The 22,768-nt window shown below is 46.1% G+C and overlaps 2 protein-coding genes across 4 annotated transcripts in view; one reads left to right on the top strand and one right to left on the bottom strand.

Moving 5' to 3' along the window:
• LOC137542301 (ABI gene family member 3-like) overlaps window positions 1–22,768 on the top strand; it is a 336,298-nt gene that overhangs the window by 16,322 nt on the left and 297,208 nt on the right. The gene's annotated exons all lie outside the window — the stretch shown is intronic.
• The window catches only part of LOC137542300 (beta-1,4 N-acetylgalactosaminyltransferase 2-like), a 135,484-nt gene continuing 121,984 nt past the window's right edge, over window positions 9,269–22,768 (bottom strand). For all 3 annotated transcript variants that reach the window (XM_068264113.1, XM_068264114.1, XM_068264115.1), the window contains one exon: window positions 9,269–10,172. In XM_068264113.1, the coding sequence (XP_068120214.1) occupies window positions 9,961–10,172 (212 nt within the window). In that variant the 3' untranslated portion in view covers window positions 9,269–9,960. The remainder of the gene's footprint in view (window positions 10,173–22,768) is intronic.

The following is a 22,768-nucleotide window of genomic DNA, read 5'->3' as shown; positions in this document are numbered from 1 at the left end:
ATTTAGCTTACAAAAAGGGGATTAGCTTGGCATAGCAAGCAGATATAAAGCCTTTTTACATGATGGGAAGCTCACAGTTAATAAGAAGATCAGGGTATGGTCTAGATGCCAAATAGTGCCTCTCTGTGACTGTATAGCGTGTCTGAGTTGAAAATATTGGTAGAAGCCCTGTTGAGGACAACTCTAGGTATAGGGTATTGTCCCATAGGGGTGTGAAGGAAGTAAAGCCAGTTACTCTCTGCATTACCCTTTATGCCGGGGTGCCCAATAGGTCGATTGCGATCTACCAGTAGATCGTGACCGCGGCTTGGCCGCGTGCTGTCAAATTTAACCACTGGGTGGTCGCCGATGTCACAATTTTGCTGTAGCCATGGCTGTCAGAATAGATGGGAGAGGAGAGGCTGAAGGGAAGGGCTGTGGCTGAAGGGGAAAGGAGCAAATGGTGAGCATCTCCTTCCCCTTCAGGCTCTGTGAATGGCTGAATGCTAATGCAAAGCCATATGGCCACGCCCCCACCGGTCTGCGCGTCTTTAGTAATTCACTCACCGCAGTCGTTCCCCATCTTATGAGGAGACTGAACGGCGGCCGGAGGCTTTTCTGCCACACAGAAAGGGCACTGAACAGAGGCAGAAGGCTTTGCAAGGTGGGCATAGATTTTGGTGCTAGTGGTAAGTCGGTGGGGGGATTCCTTGACTGAGAGTATTTTTTGTAGTGATGGTTTGGAGGGGGAAAGGGAATAGATCTATCAACATTTCAAATGCTTAACTTAGCATTTATAATGTTGTTATATGACTATATAAGACTTATATAGTAATATACCAGCATTATAAATGCTAAATTTAGCATTTGAAATGTTGGCAGATCTCCTGGACTCGGCAATTTTTAAAGTAGCTCGTGAGCTGAAAAAGTGTGGGCACCCCTGCCTTAATGTATTCCAGACCTTCTAACTCAAATGGAAAGCAAGGACACATGCATGATCATGAGCTACTCTATTAGCATCCAGGCACTGGAGACATTTAGGAGAAACTCATTTAATTAGGGATCTACCAGGGTCTCTCAAGAATGGTCTTTCTCAGCCCACCAAACATTGGAGTTGGGATAGTAGACAATAGATCCAATAGATCAGGGGCGTAACTAGACTTAGTAGGGCCCCCCCTGCAAAAATTATAGCATGGTGTCCCCTTTGACCTTGAACCCCACGGGATTGGGAGCCGGCGAATGTCAGCAGAGATTGTTCTGCTGTGAAGCAGCCTCTGAAAAAATTGCACACACTCCTGCACACGGTTTTCCTCAGTGAAAGGGGAGGTTTCTTTGCTAATTGGGTGCTTGTGCTTGGGGAGAGGGAATTGTAGGGGCCCCCAATGGCAGGAGCCGCAGGGGTGATTGCTACGCCTATGCAGTAGATCCAATGTTTGGGGCCATCTAAGTCTTTGGGATTCTATCGAAACTTGAGCTTGATAATAGATCTCAGATTATGTCAGATAATTTCTCTGAAAATTGTATCAATGGATTTAAAAGTTCTGTCCTTAATCCAAACTGGGGGGTTATGTAGTATATAAAGTAGGTAGGGCATAAGCACCATATTTATGAGATTGATTTGAACTACAGAGGATAGTGGGGCCACACCAATGTATTAAATGAATACTGTACTGTACTTGGTTGCACCTTGAAAAGAAAAGTAAGGGGTTATTAAAATGACAAATTGACTTGCACAATAACAAAAAATAAAAGTATATTTTAGGAAATGTATACAGTTTTCTTGGGAAAGAGTAATTTCACTCTTTGGGAGACATCACATTCCAGAGATGTCACCATCTTTAGTACCATAGTGCAATAATCCAAGGTTAGGGACAGTCAAATAGCTCCAACTTCAATGCTAATTGTATGCAAATTGAAATAGGGTCATGCAAATGCACAGAGGGAGAGGGGAGCGGTTGCAGTGGACATTTTTCAGTGTAGTTAACCCTTTTGGTTGTTTTTGCTGTGGGGAGGGCACTGGGATACATAAGCTTTCAGCCCCTGTACTAGCATTGATATTGTTTAGATTTTTGCTAAGAATACGTGCCTTGACTCCTATAAAATGCAATATTTAATGCAGGGGAACCCAATCGACCTCAATCAGACCAAACACCAAAGTCCTGGAGTGTTTTTCACAGCTCTACGTGCAGTAAAATGTATCAAAACTTCATCCACTCCCAGACAGGTCTCACCTGGTTAAAAGTGGCTGACAAAGGAAGCCTCTCTCAACATTCATCCCTTTCACGGCCAGGAACCAGGCTCTCGATCTGTAACCAAGACACTGGTGCAGTATCCAGTGGGGGCTGCAGGCAGACTGGGCTCTCGGACCGCTGGCTGTGATGATCCACAGTGTAACTGCTAGCGAGCTAGATGGTTCGGCGTAGGCGCACGCTCTCCTCGAGGTCAGTGCAGGAAGAGAGAGCGGCATCCCTACGTCATGCGTGGCTGGTAGACACATGCACAATAGCAGCGTCATGCGGTTGTTAAGCACCGCATCGGCGACAACTAAAAATGGGATCAGTGAATAATGGCGCACAGCGCCTATGCATAACAATGGCGCCGCATTAAAAAGATATGCTTATCGCTATTTATCGTTAGTACTGCATAATAATGTCGCACAGGGAAAAAAGAAGAAAAACGGCACACACTAACGTTATTTATCAATAGTGGCACACACTAACGTTATTTATCAATAGTGGCACACACTAACGTTATTTATCAATAGCGCCCTACATAAGCCAAACTGCAGACGTTATTTAACTGCAAAACGGGGAATGGATTTAATGTAACACTGTCAAGGTTAGGGTTAGGCACCACTGGGGGGGGGGTCTTAAGGTTAGGCACCACCAGGGGGGTCTTAGGGTTAGGCACCACTAGGGGGGTCTTAGGGTTAGGCACCACCAGGGGGGTCTTAGGGTTAGGCACCACCAGGGGGGTCTTAGGGTTAGGCACCAACCAGGGGGGTCTTAGGGTTAGGCACCACCAGGGTGATCTTAGGGTTAGGCACCACCAGAGGGGTCTTAGGGTTAGGCAACACCAGGGGGGTCTTAGGGTTAGGCAACACCAGGGGGGTCTTAGGGTTAGGCACCACCAGGGGGGTCTTAGGGTTAGGCACCACCAGGGGGTGGTTAGGGTTAGGCACCACCAGGGGGGTCTTAGGGTTAGGCACCACCAGGGGGGTTTAGGGGTTAGGGATAGGTACAGAGAGGGTTCTGTGTGTTAACGGTAAATAACAATAAGGCTTTAACGTTAAATAACATTAAGGCTTTAACGTTAAATAGCGATAAGCGGCAAACGGATTAGCGGCAACACCGTGCGCCATTATTCGCAGGCGCCATTTTCAGATGGATGCACTAAAAATAGGGAGGCTAGAGGACTCTTAGAAATATAAGAAAATGGGAAATAGTTGATTTAAAATGCAACACATTTCTCAGAGACTGAAATCTCTGTTTCCTTAAGGCTATACTGTTTAGTGCAGAGTTCCCCAACCCTGTCCTCAAGGCCCACCAACAGTGCATGTTTTGCAGGAAACCACAAACATTCACAGGTGAGGTAATTAGTGTTGTAGCAGAGCTGATTAACTAGCTGTTTGGATTTCCACAAAATGTGTACTGTTGGTGGGCCTTGAGGACGTTGGGGAACACTGGTTTAGTGGACATAGAGAGCTGCCTAATAAACGACTGCCAGATCGCACCTACAGGGAATTTGTTCTGGTTCCCGACTCTTGCTGGTTTATTCCTTGAGGTAAGACACAAATACCTTAATCTGGTGAATTTTTGATAAATGTTAACCTTTTTGTATGCCTAATTCAGTGAAACTTTCTAGAGCTACCAGGTTTCATTCATTAGAGGTAGTTTCAGGGCTGGTATTTGTGTTATCTACGTACTAGTTTACTTAAAGAGACACTGAAGCGAAAAAAAAATTATGATATTATGATTTGTATGTGTAGTACAGCTAATGGGGCCCATACACTCAGCCGATTTTCTGACCGACCGATGGTTGGCCAATCGACCGATCGATGGCCGATTTCGATCGATTTCCATCGAACTGGCTGGGTGGAAAATTTAGGTCGATCTGATGAGATTGCTTATCAGTTTGCATTGGCCTTAATGGAAATCTGATGGCAAAAAAATGCCATCAGATCGAATTTCAATAGATTTCAAACTGAAATCTATTGGAATTCTATCCTGGTAAAAAATGTTCTAAAAACGCATCAGATAGATCATCAGATGCATTTCTTATCTATCTGCTGCCAATCTGACGAGTGTATGGGCACCTGAAGAAATAAAACATTAAGATCAGATACATCAGTCTAATTGCTTCCAGTACAGGAAGAGTTGAGAAACTCCAGTTGTTATCTCTATGCAAACAAGCCATTAAGCTTAGTTAGTCCTGGAGAGGGCTGTTATCTGACTTTTATTATCTCAACTGTTCCTGGGCTATTTACTTTTCCTCTGCCAGAGGAGATGTCATTACTTCACAGACTGCTCTGAAAGAATCATTTTGAATGCTGAGTGTTGTGTAATCTGCACATATTATAGAATAATGCAATGTTAGAAAAAACACTATATACCTGCAAATAAAAGTATGAGAATATTTTCTTTGCTGCTAATCTTCTAGTAATTATTCATAGTACACAACCAATTCATTATATCATTTTTTTTTCCGCTTCAGTGTCTCTTTAATTTGTACTGCTAGTTTGTGAGTTTATTCAGTGCCGCAGGCTTCACTATCACTACTACTGTGTAATAGTTACTTCACAGGCCACTAGGCCAGCATCTGTTGTGATCTGTGACTGTCATCTGCCCGACCCTATTGATTGCGTCCGTGTGTGACAGACTTTTATTGTCACTGTCTGACTGTCACACGAGTTAGTTATGGTCTACTACACTACTACTTGGGATTATAGTTAGTTCACTGGCGCACGGTAGGGGGTGTTCCGGGTGTCTGAAACACTCCCCCCCCCCCCCTGCACCGAGACCGGAAGTGGGGCTGCCGTATGTGTGTACGGCGGAGGGTCCGAGGGTCTGACTGGCAGCAGGGGCACCCGAGGCCTCACGCTGTGGGGGGCCTCGCTTGCTGCTGGCGGCGGGGAGCGGGCACCAGAGCTGCGGGTAGAAGACTTTCCACTTACCTTCCTCGATCCTGCCAGCTTCTATCTACATCCTGTCCCGGCCGGCGTCTGTCATTATGATAACAGCGCCCCACTGTGATGACGTAACGCATGTCATCACAGGGGGAGCTCTTACCGATGCGACGCACGCCGGGAGAGGATGAAGATAGAAGCTGCGTGCAGGATGAAGACAGGTAAGTGGAAACTCCTCTCTCCCCGCTCCCCCCGCCTACTTATCTAGTCTATACTTGGGGACATATACCTATCTAACTTATACTTGGGGACATATACCTATCTAATCTATACTGTGGGGCATATACCTATCTAATCTATACTGGGGAGCATATACCTATCTAATCTAAACTGGGGGGCATATATCTATCTAAGCTATACTGGGGGACATATACCTATCTAATCTATACTGGGGGGCATATACCTATCTAACCTATACTGGGGCATATACCTATCTAATCTATACTGGGGGGCATATACCTATCTAATCTATACTGGGGGGCATATACCTATCTAATCTATACTGGGGGGCATATACCTATCTAATCTATACTGGGGGGCATATACCTATCTAATCTATACTGGGCATATACTTATCTAATCTATACTGGGGGCATATACCTATCTAATCTTTACTGGGGGGCATATACCTATCTAATCTATACTGGGGGGCAAATACCTATCTAATCTATACTGGGGGGCATATACCTATCTAATCTATACTGGGGGGCATATACCTATCTAATCTATACTGGGGGGCATATACCTATCTAATCTATACTGGGGGGCATATACCTATCTAACCTATACTGGGGGACATATACCTATCTAATCTATACTGGGGGACATATACCTATCTAACTTATACTGGGGGACATATACCTATCTAATCTATACTGGGGGACATATACCTATCTAATCTATACTGGGGGGCATATGCCTATCTAACTTATACTGGGGGACATATACCTATCTAATCTATACTGGGGGGCATATACCTATCTAAGCTATACTGGGGGACATATACCTATCTAATCTATACTGGGGGGCATATACCTATCTAATCTATACTGGGAGACATATACCTATCTAATCTATACTGGGGGGCATATACCTATCTAACTTATACTGGGGGACATATACCTATCTAATCTATACTGGGGGACATATACCTATCTAGCTTATACTGGGGGGCATATACCTATCTAATCTATACTGGGGGGCATATACCTATCTAATCTATACTGGGTGGCATATACCTATCTAATCTATACTGGGGGGCATATACCTATCTAATCTATACTGGGGGGCATATACCTATCTAATCTATACTGGGGGGCATATACCTATCTAATCTATACTGGGGGACATATACCTATCTAACTTATACTGGGGGGCATATACCTATCTAATCTATACTGGGGGGCATATACCTATCTAATCTATACTGGGTGGCATATACCTATCTAATCTATACTGGGGGGCATATACCTATCTAATCTATACTGGGGGGCATATACCTATCTAACTTTTACTGGGGGACATATACCTATCTAATCTATACTGGGGGGCATATACCTATCTAAGCTATACTGGGGGACATATACCTATCTAATCTATACTGGGGGGCATATACCTATCGAATCTATACTGGGGGGCATATACCTATCTAATCTATACTGGGTGGCATATACCTATCTAATCTATACTGGGAGACATATACCTATCTAATCTATACTGGGGGGCATATACCTATCTAATCTATACTGGGAGACATATACCTATCTAATCTATACTGGGGGGCATATACCTATCTAACTTATACTGGGGGACATATACCTATCTAATCTATACTGGGGGGCATATACCTATCTAACTTATACTGGGGGACATATACCTATCTAATCTATACTGGGGGGCATATACCTATCTAAGCTATACTGGGGGACATATACCTATCTAATCTATACTGGGGGGCATATACCTATCTTATCTATACTGGGGGGCATATACCTATCTAATTTATACTGGGGGACATATACCTATCTAATCTATACTGGGGGGCATATACCTATCTAACCTATACTGGGGCATATACCTATCTATACTGGGGGGCATATACCTATCTAATCTATACTGGGGAGCATATACCTATCTAATCTAAACTGGGGGGCATATACCTATCTAATCTATACTGGGGGACATATACCTATCTAATCTATACTGGGGGGCATATACCTATCTAATCTATACTGGGAGACATATACCTATCTAATCTATACTGGGGGGCATATACCTATCTAACTTATACTGGGGGACATATACCTATCTAATCTATACTGGGGGGCATATACCTATCTAAGCTATACTGGGGGACATATACCTATCTAATCTATACTGGAGGGCATATACCTATCTTATCTATACTGGGGGGCATATACCTATCTAATCTATACTGGGTGGCATATACCTATCTAATCTATACTGGGGGGCATATACCTATCTAACTTATACTGGGGGACATATACCTATCTAATCTATACTGGGGGGCATATACCTATCTAATCTATACTGGGGAGCATATACCTATCTAATCTAAACTGGGGGGCATATACCTATCTAACCTATACTGGGGCATATACCTATCTAATCTATTCTGGGGGGCATATACCTATCTAATCTATACTGGGGGGCATATACCTATCTAACCTATACTGGGGCATATACCTATCTAATCTATACTGGGGGGCATATACCTATCTAATCTATACTGGGGGGAATATACCTATCTAATCTATACTGGGGGGCATATACCTATCTAATCTATACTGGGGGGCATATACCTATCTAATCTATACTGGGCATATATTTATCTAATCTATACTGGGGGACATATACCTATCTAATCTATACTGCGGACATATACCTATCTAAGCTATACTGGGGGCATATACCTATCTAAGCTATACTGGGGGCAACTATATGGGCTACCTATACTGGGGGAAGGGAACCTATAGCTGGCTACCTATACTGCGGGCACCTATACCTGTCTCCACGTTGGGGGCGCATTTTACGCCCTCACCCTGGGTGCAATTTAGCCTAGAAGCTGCTAGTATTTGACTCCACCCACACCATGTTTTGGCCACGCCCACACGCCGCTTTCAGGAATCCCCCCTTGGAAATCCTGGATTCGCCCCTGGTTAGTTGTTACTTACGCACTCGTTTACTTAATTTGTACTGCTATAGTCCACAGCAGGCCTCCACCACCGCTTAAGGTCACGTCGACTCCAGCGATTAGCCTGCCCACACTGAACTCGCTCTTCACCCCATGGTCTGTGAGCATTTTCAGGGATGTTGTGGAACAGTGTGAGGAGATGATGGGGGCATGCGAGGAGGAGGAGGAGTATGAGGTGGAGGAGTTTGTTGTTGGTGCACAACAACCAAAATTTCATGAGGGGGAGGAGGGGCCTGATGTAGGGGATGTTGGGGCAGAGGAGTTGGTTGAGGGCTCAGAGGAGATGTTTGGGGATGATCAGGGGAGGACTGGGACATTTTGGCCTGGAGGGAAAACACAAACTAGAGGCCCAGTTCCACGGCAGCCCCAGCCCAAATGACGTCACACGCGCCCCACATGCTATATACCGATAGTCATGTGGTCGCCAATGCAGAAAAACTTCAAGAATACTAGAGGGACAGCATGACAGGTAAAGTATAAATGCACAGGCACCGTGGGGCACATAATACATTTTGAGGGACAACGGCCATGGTTTCCATCGCGTTCATAGTTTATTATCGCACTTCACAACCACATTGGCCCAAGATTTCCCAGCACCTCAAATTGAACTACTTTCCACCCGAAATAAGTCAAATTGTTGATTGAGCATGCTTGTGGCGGCACAGATTTTCATCCGATTGGATAATAATGATTGAAGAGGTTGGTGGGTTGGCCAGCCCTAAATCATTAAACGAGAGACAGCCTGGGGGGAAATCTCCCCCCTTCCCCCCAGGCCAGTCCTCCCCTGGGGATGATGATGATGAGGTGGGGGACCTTAATCTGGTGAATTTTTGATAAATGTTAACCTTTTTATATGCCTAATTCAGTGAAACTTTCTAGAGCTACCAGGTTTCATTCATTAGAGAAGTTTCAGGGCTGGTATTGAGGTGACTGTATTGCCAACAACAAAAGATCTGCTCAGAGGTCTCTGTATTGTGCAGCTCTGGCTCAAACCACTGTTCACTTTAGGATCAAGGTTCATACATTTAATGGTGGTAGTCTAAAATTAAAATTAAAAAAACATTATAGACATCTACAGTATGAGGTTTAACAATATACCTGCACCTCAGCCATGAGAATAGCTTTTAAAAAGATTTTCTTAAAGATCTTGTGAAAATGTCCTGGTTGTTGTAGCTAGGGGAAAAATGTAATTATAATTAATTATAGGCATCCATGTTCAGAGTAACTGAATTTTAAAGGCACTTGTAATTGACCTGAGGAAGTAGGCCAAGACCTGCAAAACGCATTGTCTTATGTGCATGAATAAATATGTCTCTTCCATTACTATTGGTTTGTTCTTTTGAGAAGGTAAGACACTACACTTCTCATTTACACAACTATTACTAGTTATATATCATCAGGGGTGCTCCGGGGGTGTTTTCTTTAAGATATACCCATTTGTAATAGAACCATAAGTTCTTTACAAGGCACTTCATCTTAGACATTCAAATAAAGTATTTGTTAAAGATTTTCTTCCTTTATGTGAAGAAGATCCTCAAATATTAAGGACCATCTACTCAGTTAAGTCCAGTCATTGAAATCCTTAGATCCTTGTATAACAGCTGAGCCTGTTCTTGAAATAAAGTAGTCCAAGCTTAGCTCTCTCCTGCTCTGCGCTGCTGTGCCGAAATGAGTCATATTTTATTAACTGTTGGCGTAATGTTTCATCTTTTGGATCGTTCTTTGGCTGGTGCCCAACAGTGACGTGGCTGCATGAGCCGATTCTTAGACGTCCCAAACCGTCAATGAAGAATTCTGTAAGTACAGGATAGTGTTACAGCATACTTCAATTTTACCTTTTAAAACTATGTACACTGGTGTCAAACATGTAAAGGTTTAAAGGGCCACTATTGCTTAAAAAGTGGGCAGTTAAAATCTGACAGAACCGACAGGTTTTGGACCAGTCCATGTCCTCATGAGGTATTCTCCGGGTTTTCTACAGCATTTCCTGAACGGCATTTTAACTGCCAAAATAGTAAGATTAGTACCAGCCGCAGCCAGCCTCCCTACTCATTTGCACACTAATTTGTCAGTTAGACTTTGAAACTGCTGTTCATGAAATGCTGTTGAAAACAAAGAAAACCCTGAGAATCCCTCATGAGGAGATGGACTGTCCGAAAACCTGTCAGTTCTGCCAGATTTTAACTGACTCCTTTTTTCGCGATAGTGGCCCTTCAACGAAAAACAAAAATTTCACTGAAAATGTAATATGACCAATTTGTACAATACAAGTTATTGTTGTAATGTTATGTTATTAAAATGACTTTTACTTTTCTATCTGAAGCCGGCTAGGCTTTTCCAGATATGAGTCATGCTGACTTGCAGCCATGATACTGTACACTGTGCTGTGAATGGTACACCCATTTGCATTTACCTCATATAGGTTATCATACTGTGGCTATTCTTTTAGAGCAGAGAGGAAGTTCTAAGTTTAGTTGCACTTTACGTACTCTAATTCCCAGGCTGAAAAATATGTATTGTCTTCATCATCCTTACCTAGACGCTATGTATAAGCACTTCCTAAATACTACCAGTGCTTCTCAAAATACTAAGTATGAGAATTAGGCCCGGTTCACATTAGCGTTCTCTATCCGGATTTTCCGGATCTGATCCGGACCGCACACTGTACAAACGGAACATACGTTCCGCATAGTAATGTAAAGTCTATGCGGACGTTCACAGCACCATCCGGAACACAGAAACCAATGGGGAACGGAAGGCACAGAACACACTGCCTACAAAAACCTGACGTTCTAGCCCACTTCCTATGCGTATCCAAGCGGCCATTTCGGATGGGGACACATGGGCCCAGCATGTCTGGAGTGGAGCAGCAGTGACAGACGTGCTGGAGCTGTTTGGCAGAATGTCGGAGGTGGAGGTAAGGCCTACAGCGGAGGAACCGGATTCTACAGGTGCACCAGGTGCACCTTCTGCTGACCCCAAAACATTTTTTCTTAAAATTTCGCTATTTTTTGCCCACGGATCCGGATGGCAGCCTGATGCATGCCTGATGCAAACGGACCGGATCCGGATCGGATCCAGATCGGAACCGTTCGGACAGGATCCGATCAGGATCCGGTCCGTTTGCATGGCAAAAAGCAAGTGTGAACGGGGCCTTAGGGGCTGTGATAAGCCGTTTTTAAAAGAAAAAAATGTTTTTTTTAAAGGAGTGATCTTAGCTTAGGTGTTGTGAAGAAAGAGAGGTCAAGCTTAGTACAGGTCACAGGGCAGGATATTTGTAGATCAGAGTAACTATTTGAACCCTAATGTCATGTTTCCAAATCATCAGATGCTGTAAGGAAAATATATACACAATTGGGAGCCTAATGCTCAAAATCAAAACAGTTACTAGCAGAGTAGTAGAGCTCACCTAGAGATTCTAATGACCAAGGCCGGATTTATACTTTTTGTGCCCCTATGTTGTAAATCAGGAAAAAAGGGTGCACGAGCCCTTTCAAAAAAATAAAAAATAAATTGCGCCGCCATAGGCACCTATTATAAAAGCCACGAATAGTGGCAAAGAAAGGAAATTTAGGCGCATGGCGGCGGACGCTATCGGGCGCTTCCAGGCGCCAAAATCTACCTTCTTGGCCACAAATCACGGCTTTTTAATGGTAGTCAAGGTAAATTTCGACACCTTGAGGCTCCCGATTAGCGTTAGTGATTTGAAATATCGGCGCTGGGACATTGCGGAAATGCAATGCCAATATTTGCATTTCCGCAAGCCCCAGTGCCCGTGATTATTTCAAACCATTACCGCTAATCAGGCCTTCCCAGGTGCCAAAATTTACCTTGATTGCCACACATCGTGTCTTTGCGGTAGAGGAGGAGGTAAGGTTTAGGGTCAGGTGCCACCAGGGGAGGTCTTAGGGTTAGGAATAGGAACCACCGGGGAGGGGATAGGGTAAGGCACCACCAGGGAGGGTCTTAAAGTTAGATACCACTGGGTGGGTCTTAGAGTTAGGCAGCACCGGGGGGTCTTAAAGTTAGGCACCATGGGGGGAGGCTTAGGATTATGCACCACCAGGGGGGTCTTTCTTAGGGTTAAACACCAGGGACGGTTACTCACCACAAGAAGCATATTAGGGTAAGGAATCAGTCAAGGGAGGGTTCTGTGTGAGAATAGGGTTAGGTTTAGCCATAGTAAAATATCAGTAAGTATTACCGATATTTTACTATCGGAATTTAATAGTAGAATATCGCAAATTTTGCCCTTTTTTCCAGGTGCCTTTTTTACATGTATGCCGTATGTTGTGCCTTGCCTTCCATGTGCAGCAGCGTTCCTATTCCTTGTGGAGCTCCAAGTTCCATGTGTATCATCCATATACTGTAGCTCCTCTCTTTTCACAAACTGCTTCCTTGGGCATTGATTTCCCTTTCTCATGTGTTGCTCCTAGTTTTCAGCCTCCTCTTTCATATATAGCAACCCCTCTTTCATGTTCAGGTGCCCTCTTGGGCTGCAACCACCCAAGGCCCGGGCCTTTGTGGCCTTCCCAGAAATCTGTCTATGCTAATGACCAAACTTTAGAACAAGATTCAAATAGTTTAACAATGGAGGAGAATGAGAGAGCAGGCAGGCACACAGACTGTGACATCAAACAGTAAAGGCACCAAGAGACTTTTCGTGTTATCTTCAATACGCTGGGTGTGCTAAAAGTTAACTGATATTATGTAATACATAAACAAATGAGAGAAAAGACCAACTTGGCACTACTTAGGCGTTTTATTGCCAACAAAGTGCAAATGCATATGCAAGTTTGTTGATACAGTCAAGTGCAATACTTACTGTGGCTTGCTGGGGGTGCTGGATGTAGTAGTGGGTGCCGACGGTGCATGGCCTGATAACGGTTTTGCTGTGCGATGAGCTTCTTCTGAGGCCCAGCATGAACACCGCCACAACCAGCGGAAGCAGTAACAAAAAGGGCGCATATGGCTAATGGACAAAAAGGGCGCCGCAAATGCAAAATATCGGCTATTGGGCGCCCGAGAAATAGCTGTTGCAGGGATCGTGTTAACAAAAGTTTTAGTTTACAGAACAAGGTTTATTACAAATATCGTTTACAAATTCGTTTTGACTTTGTGTTTTACTTATTTTTTCATTTTTAAATTTCGCTTTCAGGACTGTAACAAATAAATTGTCGTTTACACTTATTTTATCATTTTAAAATTCGTTTTCATACTTATAATTCTTAAATATCATTTTCAACCTTATTCTACTAGAAATACATTGCTTTTGGTATTAATTTTGTTTTTTAGACTTAAAATGCGTCGATTATAGTTTTTAAATTTATTATCTTACTAATGTATCGCTTTTAATATTATCAGTATTTCAAGATTTTTTAATGCGTACGTGATCAGGGTTGCTCACCAGAGATTGCGGATTCGAATTTACCCGTGGGTAGATTTTCAAAATTCATGATTGCAGAACTCGATTGAAGCGCCATTGCTGCAGCCACTGGCAGCACCAGCAGGTCTGTGACTGGTCCGCCGCCAGCCGCTGACTGCAGATTTGTGGAGGAGGGAGCAGAGGCGCAGCAGCGGTGTGTTGCGCCCATCTTTGAGACGGGTCATCGCCCCCTGCCCATTGCAGAAAGTCAGGCACAGGCTGTCGTGGAATTGATGGTGGAGCAGCAAGCCTCCATTTCCAGCCAGACCTCCAGCACCAGCGAGACCAGTGCCACCACCACCAGCACTCTGGTCCGAAGCAGGCCTCCACCACCGCTTGCGGTCACGTCGACCCCAGCGACCAGCCTGCCCTCACTGAGCTCGGTCTTCACCCCAGTGACTGCAGCCATGTACAGGGATGTTGTGGAGCACTTTGAGCAGGAGATGATGGGGACATCATCATGCAATGATGATGATGAGATGGGGAACCGTCCCTATGTGCCACCACCACAGTTGGGTGAAGGCAGCTCATCATTGGAGGAGGAGGCGTCTCTGGCACAGAGGCACGGAAGCAGCATGGTGCCCAGCACAGGGCGTGGAAGGCAGGAGCTACAGCCTGCTGCTTCAGCCGCTACCACCACCCACACAAAGCTCCTCCAAACAAAGGGAAAAAAACACAGCCCTCCAAAGGCAAAAAAACCTCCCCAGCCCTCAAGCTTGAAGGGCAAGTTGTAATCCCCAGTCTGGCAGTACTTTACTGTGTGCGTTGACGACAAGACCCGTGCCATTTGCCACAGTTGCGGTGCCAGCCTGAGCAGAGGTCGCGATCTGAACAAGTTGGGTACCTCGTACTTGCAGACCCACTTGGAGACCAAACATTTTCAGGACTACAGTGAGTTTCTGAAGCTGAAGGACAGTGGCGCAGGCAGTGGTCAGAGCCAGACAGCCACTGCACAGACTTCAGCAGCAGCAGCAGCATCCCACCCTCCTGCTCATCCAGCATCAGCAGAAGGAGCCCAGAAACTCAATGCTCCCCCCCCCCCCCCAGGCAGACAGTCCTCAGTGGCCTCATCTTCTCCCTCCACAGTCACCTCCTCATCCTCCCGTGCAGGCAAACGCCGCCAGACCCTGCTCAGCGAGTCCTTTCCCGGTGTGACCAAGGTTCTGCCTCCCACCAACAGGTGCTGAATGGGTTGCTTGCCCAGGCCATGTGCTCCCAGCTACTGCTATATTCCTTTGTGCAGGAGGGGAGTAAACGCTCCTACAGTACGGAATCCCGGAGTGGCAAACCCCAAGCTGCCACTACTTCTCCCGCACGGTGATCCCAGCACTGCACCGCTTTGCAATGGCAAATATGGGCCGCTCGCTCGATCACGCCGTGAGTGAGCGGATACATGTCACCATGGATTCATGGAGCAGCCGTTTTGGGACAGACCGCTACCTGTCCTTCACGGCCCACTGGGCACCAAAAAGGAAGCAGCAGGTCCATCCTCGGGCGCATCAGTGGCACCAGTTGTCCACTATGTGGTGCCACCATGCGGGGTCAGGGGAGAAGCCGCAGCTCCCCCCGCCAAGCAACCCCGCCTCAACAGCAGTGTAAAGGCCTGCCATTGCCAAGCACTGCTGGAGATGAGAAGCCTGGGGAAGAGCAGTTTGACAGCAGCCAACGTGCTCCGCTACCTGAGGGAGCAGGAGAAGATGTGGCTGACCCCCAGAGGCCGGAAAATCGGATTGATGGTATCCGAATATTGCGGCCAACCTGCTAGCTGCCATCTCCAGGAGACACTTGATCCACGTCCCCTGCTTGACCCACATGCTGATTCCTGAACCAGGTGGTGCAGAAGTTCCTACAGGGCATGGACAATCTGTTGGAAGTGGCTCAGAGAATTGTGTGCAGTTTCCGCCACTCAGCTGCTGCCGCAGCAAACCTGGCCGACATGCAGCAGCTTGAGGGCCTGCCATGACACTGGCTTGTGATGGATGTGCCAACTCGCGGGAATTCCACCCTGGTAATGTTGGAGCAGCTGGTTGAGCAGAGGAGGGCTGTAAACCGCCACATCGTTGATGGCACTCTCCAAAACTCCAGCTCCTCTCCAACTCACAGTGGGGGCAGATGCAGCAGGTCTGCTTGGTGTTGCCTCACTTCCTGCAGGGAACCAACCTGGTCAGCGAGGAACGGGCATCCCTCTGCCAGTGGGTGCCCATTGTTTGTCTGCTGGCAGGGCCCTTGGTGATCTGCTGGATGTGGGAGAGGAGGCCCTGACCCAGCTGGAACAGCAGCCACCTGCTCAGTCCACTTCTGCGCAGGATTTTGAGTTGTTGGAGGAGGAGGAGTTGGAGGTCCTGGACGTTGCTGTTGAGGGGGAACAGCGGAGCACTGCTGCAGTGGTGCAAGGGTGGAGAGAGGAGGAAGAGGCTCAGGGGCCAGAGGAGGAGGACAGCGAACTTAAGGCCACTGACCCTGATATTTCTGCTGGACGGACCACCCTGTTCCCCATGGCAGCAGACATGCTGCGGTGCCTGCGCACAGACCCCAGGGTGAAGCAGATGCAAGCTCGTTAGGACGCCTGCATCAGCATGATCCTGGACCCATGGCTGAAGGGGAGGGTGGCTCTGTTCCTGCCTGCTGGAGACCCTGAGCAGCAAACAAGGGAGTTGCAGGAGATCCTTGTTTGGTGAGTGGAGGAAGCCTTCCCCCAGCCTTACACCCCCTCTGTCCCTGTCCAGCCAGCACAGCAGCATCAGGCACCCAGGAGACCTGCTGTCCTTGACAAAGGCACTCTAGATGATGGTAGAGCAGCCGAGAGAGGAGGTGCGTGCAGCAGCATCCTCCTCTCAAAGTCATAGCCAGCGCCTGACCTGGATGGTGGCCGACTACATGGGGTCCTTCAGTGGGCTTGACACCGGCGAGGAGCCTGTGGACCCCTTGGAGTACTGGGTCGAGCGCTTGCAGATCTGGAGTGAGCTGGCGCAGTACGCCCTGGAAGTCCTGTCTTGCCCCCCTTCCAGCGTGCTGTCTGAGGGGTGCTTCAGTGCGGCCGGTGGAGTGTTCATGGAGAAGCGCTCTCGTCTGTCCCCAGAGTTCGTGGACAGACTTAAATTTTTGAAGATCAACCAGGCCTGGATTGAAGGCATGTTCCAGGCACCTGTTGTCTGCAAGAGGAGGACATGAGGTGCCTGGGAATTATTTTTTCACATTAACCTTCAGTCCCCTGCTAATTTGGCCTGCTTTTTCTGTAGGTGCTGTGGTACCACCGCTAGGTACCATGGCCCGTTACATTGCCTTTTGCCAAACGCCACGTCTTCTCCTCCTGCTGCTGCTGTATTTAACCTCCTGCTGTCTGTGTTCCCACCGCCAGGGTCCACAGAATTATGTGCTGCTGCCATGCGCCACTAGCTATTATGCCACTACAATAGCTACATTTCGTTGTAAAAAAATATATATTTCTGAGGTGTCTGGGTTGAAAACTGTGCTGTCTCAGTTCTGTATTGGACACAATGTGGGCTTCTCAACTGCTGTCCGGAACCTCCTGCTGTTGTTTATAATTACAGCCGTGGTACCAACGCTAGGTACCATGGCTCGTTACATTGCCTGCTGCCAAATGTCACTCCTCCTCCTTCTGCTGCTGCTGTATTTAACATCCTGCTTGTCTGTGTTCCCACCACCAGGGTCCACAGAATTATGCGCTGCTGCTGTGTGCCACTAGCTATTACACCACTACAATAGCTACATTTTCTGTTAAAAAAAATTCTGAGGTATCTGGGTTGAAAAAAATGCTGTCCCAGTTGTGTATTGGACACAATGTGGGCTTCACGACTGCTGTCTGGAACATCCTGCTGTTGGTGTTTATTTACAGTCGTGGTACCAACACTAGGTGCCATGGCCCGTTACATTGCCTGCTGTCACACGTCACTCCTCCTCCTGCTGCTGCTGCTGCATTTAACCTCCTGCTGTCTGTGTTCCCACCGCCAGGGTCCACAGAATTATACGCTGTTGCCATGCGCCACTAGCTATTATGCCACTACAATAGCTACATTTTGTTGTAAAAATATATATTTTTGAGGTGTCTGGGTTGAAAACTGTGCTGGCCCAGTTGTGTATTGGACATGATGTGGGCTTCACAACTGCTGTCCGGAACCTCCTGCTGTATGGTGTTTATTATTACAGCCGTGGTACCAATGCTAGGTGCCATGGCCCTTTACATTGCCTGCTGCCACATGTAACTCCACCTCCTCCCCCTCCTGCTACTGCTGTATTTAACCTCCTGCTGTCTGTGTTCCCACCTCCAGGATCCACAGAATTATGCGCTGCTGCCATGCGCCACTAGCTATTATGCCACTATAATAGATACATTTTGTTGTAAAAAAATATATTTCTGAGGTGTCTGGGTTGAAAACTGTGCTGTCCCAGTTGTGTATTGGACACAATGTGGGCTTCACAACTGCTGCCTGGAACCTCCGGCTGTACGGGGTTTAATATTACAGCCGTGGTACCAACGCTAGGTGCCATGGCCTGTTACATTGCCTGCTGCCACACGTCACTCCTCCTCCTTCTGCTGCATTTAACCTCCTGCTGTCTGTGTTCCTGCCACCAGGGTCTACAGAATTATGCACTGCTGCCATGCGCCACTAGCTATTATGTCACAAATTTAGCTATGCTGTTGAAGAAGAAGAACCAGGTGGTGAAGAAGAAGAAGAACCAGGTGAAGAAAAAGAAGAAGAACCAGGTGAAGAAGAAGATGAAGAACCAGGTGAAGAAGAATGAAAAAACCAGAACCAGGTGAAGAAGAAGAAGAACCAGGTGAAGAAGAACCAAGTGAAGAAGAAGAAGAACCAGAAGAAGAAGATGAACCAGATGATGATGAAGAAGAAGAACCAGATGATGATGAAGAAGAAGAACCAGATGATGAAGAAGAATAACCAGATGATGATGAAGAAGAACCAAGTGAGGATGAACCAGAAGAAGAAGAAGAACCAGGTGAAGAAGAAGAAGAACCAGGTGCCAGTGAAGAAGAAGATGATGAAGATAATGGTGATGAAAGAAGATGGTAAAACAGAAAAAGAAGACGGTGAAGAAAAAGATGGAGAGAAGAAAAAGAAGAAAGTGAAGACGGTGAAGAAGAATAAACAAGAAATGCAGAAAAAAAGTTTTTTTTTTGTTTTTTTTTAATTACACCTATTTAATAGTGATTTCCCTAAAAAAAAAAATGCTTTAAGGCTATCCGAATTCGTAATCAAGACTATTACCCAAATTCAATTACTGAATCTAATTCTATGGGCGTGACCACGGCCGAATCCGAATTTGACCCAGACCCGAATTCAAATGTACTCGAATCGAATTTGGGTACATTCGAGCATGACTGTATGTGATTGTAAGGCTATTTGTTCTAATACTATATATATATATTTCTATTTACATTATTATTCATGTGTATTTTATGTTAAGGCTATTTATTCTATTACAGATATATAAATTATTCTATTCATGTTATTTATAGAGATGTACCGAACGGTTCGCCGGCGAACAGTTCCAGGCGAACTTTGGGGGTTCGCGTTCGCCTGCACCAGGCGAACTTTTGCGGCAGTTTGATTCACCCCATAATGCACTATGAGGGTCAACTTTGACCCTCTGCATCACAGTCAGCAGGCACATTGTAGCCATTCAGGCTACACTTAGCCCTGGAGCCCCCCCCCCCCCCCTTATATAAGGCAGGCTGTGGTGGCCATTAGCCTCACTCGTGTGCCTGCTAGAGACACACTAGGGACAGCTGCTGCAGACTTTTTCTTCTAGGGACAGATTAGTTAGGTTCTTGGCTGCTAAGCTTGCTCCTGGCTGATTGTTATTGCTTTTATAGCACCCCTCAATAGCTCTTTTCAGAGCTCATCCTGTACTTTTTTTTTTTTCTTTGTGTCAAACTAACACTTTTGTTGCATGCACAGCCTTGCTAATTGATAGTGTGTGCGCCACTGCCAGCCGCCCAGCACATTCAGTGACTACCTGTGTGTGTGACAGGGAGCTGCACACTGTACGGTCCAGTACTGCATATACCCAGTACCTGTTGTGTTTACTTAACCCACCTCATCACTGCATATACCTAGATTTGTGTTGAGTGAACCCAGTTCACTGCATCTAACTACCTGTTGTGTTCAGTGAACCCACCTCACTGCATCTAAGTACCTTTACTGTTCAGTGAACCCGGCTCACTGCATCTAACTACCTGTTGTGTTGAGTGAACCCACCTCACTGCATCTAAGTACCTTTACTGTTCAGTGAACCCGGCTCACTGCATCTTACTACCTGTTGTGTTCAGTGAACCCAGCTCACTGCATCTAAGTACCTTTACTGTTCAGTGAACCCAGCTCACTGCATCTTACTACCTGTTGTGTTCAGTGAACCCAGCTCACTGCATCTAACTACCTGTTGTGTTGAGTGAATCCACCTCACTGCATCTAAGTACCTTTACTGTTCAGTGAACCCAGCTCACTGCATCTAACTACCTGTTGTGTTGAGTGAACCCACCTCACTGCATCTAAGTACCTTTACTGTTCAGTGAAACCAGCTCACTGCATCTTACTGTGAGAAAACGCGTGTACTAGCAGCAAGGTGGCTGATTCCGCGTCCAACGCGGCGGTCTGCACGCGGAAGCGTGCATCTAGTGACATGGTAGAACGCGGAAAGGCCGCCGCATGTATTGATAGCGAGGCGGCTGGTTCCGCGTCCAGCGGGGCAGTTTGCACGCAGCAGCGTGCAGCTAAGCCTGTTAGTTCACATAGGTTTAGAGCGCTGAAAGGCAGAACTTTTATGATGGCCAAGGGGGGATCAGCTGACCAGGCCGGTCAGCTGACCTCAGAGCTGGTAACCATTGGTTGATCACTTTAAGGCGGCGCCAGAGAGCACTGCTCTATATATGGTTACTGCTGGCCACTCTCAAATGGTCTGCCATTGCGATCACTACGTGGAAGCACTCAGACCTTAGTCAGATCCTACAGTGTGTTTGAACCAGGAGGACCTGGGAATTCACACTGAGCCAGAATACGTGTTTATTCTGTTATACTTCAGACTAGTTCCAGGGTGTAGAGACCACGGACCTCACACCCAAGACTAGGGAACTTGTGTTATCATTCTGTTATACTTCAGACTAGTTCCAGGGTGTAGAGACCACGGACCTCACACCCAAGACTAGGGAACTTGTGTTATCATTCTGTTATACTTCAGACTAGTTCCAGGGTGTAGAGACCACGGACCTCACACCCAAGACTAGGGAACTTGTGTTATCATTCTGTTATACATCAGACTAGTTCCAGGGTGTAGAGACCACGGACCTCACACCCAAGACTAGGCATTTTTTAATATTTGTTATGACCTGTTGCTTTCCTGACTATCCCTCTGCTTTCTGATTCGGTACCACGCATATCTGATATTCCGTTGCCAAACCCTGCCTGCCTTGGATACCGAATCAGCCTTCTGTCTTTGTACTTTGTCTGTCCGTGTGTTGCCGACCTGGCTTGCCCGACCTCGAGAGCCATCTCTCTCCACTAAAGAGATAGTCTCCAGATCAGTCAGTGACATCCACCTTCAGGTGTCACTCACTCTCTAGTCCTTCCTACCTTCAGCCTGACTCCACCCCTTGGAGATTCTCAGGCTGCTGGAAGGTTTCTGTACTCTCTATAGCAGTGTCTTCTGTACTGCTTAGGGCCACCTGCTCATCAGGTGGGTTACTCAAAGTGATACTGTTACACCAAACACTCACTATATATATCTAGAGGTGTCCAGAGGTTAGTACTATATCTGTATTATTGGTGACTCTGCAGATCATCCATAATCCGATATAGATCTGTATTCTTGGTGATACTGCAGATCACCAATAATCAGATTCTCTCTGTGTGCTGACACCGATCGTTACAAAGGGTGTTTGTGCAGTGGGGATGGTTAGGGTTAGGCAGCGCCAGGTGGTTGATTAGGGTTAGGCACCACCAGGGGGTCTAGGGGTTAGGGATAGGTACAGGAAGGGTTCTGTATGAGAGTAAGGTTAGGTATAGTTACAGTACAATATTTGTAATATATAAAATGTATTAAATGATGTATATTTCCACAGTCATATACAAGTGATCTTGTAACACCCTCAGGCGGGGTAGTTTCGGATACTCCTGGTATATTAGGTGAACTGCAACGGTTCTATTCTGACTTTTATTCTTCTAAAGCCAATTATACCACTCAGGAATTGAGTCACTATGTAAATGCTATCCCTTTATTACACTTGGGAGACTCAGATAGAGCCATACTGGATGCACCATTCATGTTAGAGGAACTGGAGATAGCAGTCTCGTCATTTCCAAATCATAAGGCCCCTGGAAATGACGGCCTACCTCTAGAAATATATAAAAGATACTCAGATATCCTTCTTCCCCAGTTGCTAAAGGTTTTCAATGATGCTTTTGATAAAGGCTCCCTGCCCCCATCTATGTCTGAAGCAAATATCATCCTTATTCCCAAACCAGGAAAAGATAAATCTAAAGCAGTCATATAGGCCAATTTCTCTTTTAACATCAGACATAAAGATATTGGCAAAGGTCTTGGCGAATCGTCTGGCCAGGGTTATCACAACCATTATAAAATCAGACCAATCGGGTTTTATACCATCAAAGTCAACAGCAATTAACATCCGTCGAGCTTTTCTTAATATGCAACTACCTGCAGATAATGTTGGTGAAAGAGCGATTCTTTCGCTAGACATCGCCAAGGCCTTTGACAGTGTGGAATGGCAATACCTATATGCAGTTTTAGATGCTATGCATTTTGGTCCCTCTTTTTGTAGGTGGGTTAAACTCTTGTATAGTGCCCCGAAGGCACGCCTTAGAGTCAATGATGTTATCTCGGATGGGTTTGCCTTGGGAAGGGGGACTAGACAGGGTTGTCCCCTGTCCCCCCTTCTCTTTGCAATTGCTATTGAGCCGCTGGCCAAGAT

This window comes from Hyperolius riggenbachi, chromosome 12 (genome assembly GCF_040937935.1).
Source record: "Hyperolius riggenbachi isolate aHypRig1 chromosome 12, aHypRig1.pri, whole genome shotgun sequence".
Taxonomy (NCBI): Eukaryota; Metazoa; Chordata; class Amphibia; order Anura; family Hyperoliidae; genus Hyperolius; species Hyperolius riggenbachi.
The sequence above is the reverse complement of the archived record's forward strand: the minus strand, read 5'-3'. Positions and strand labels throughout refer to the sequence as shown.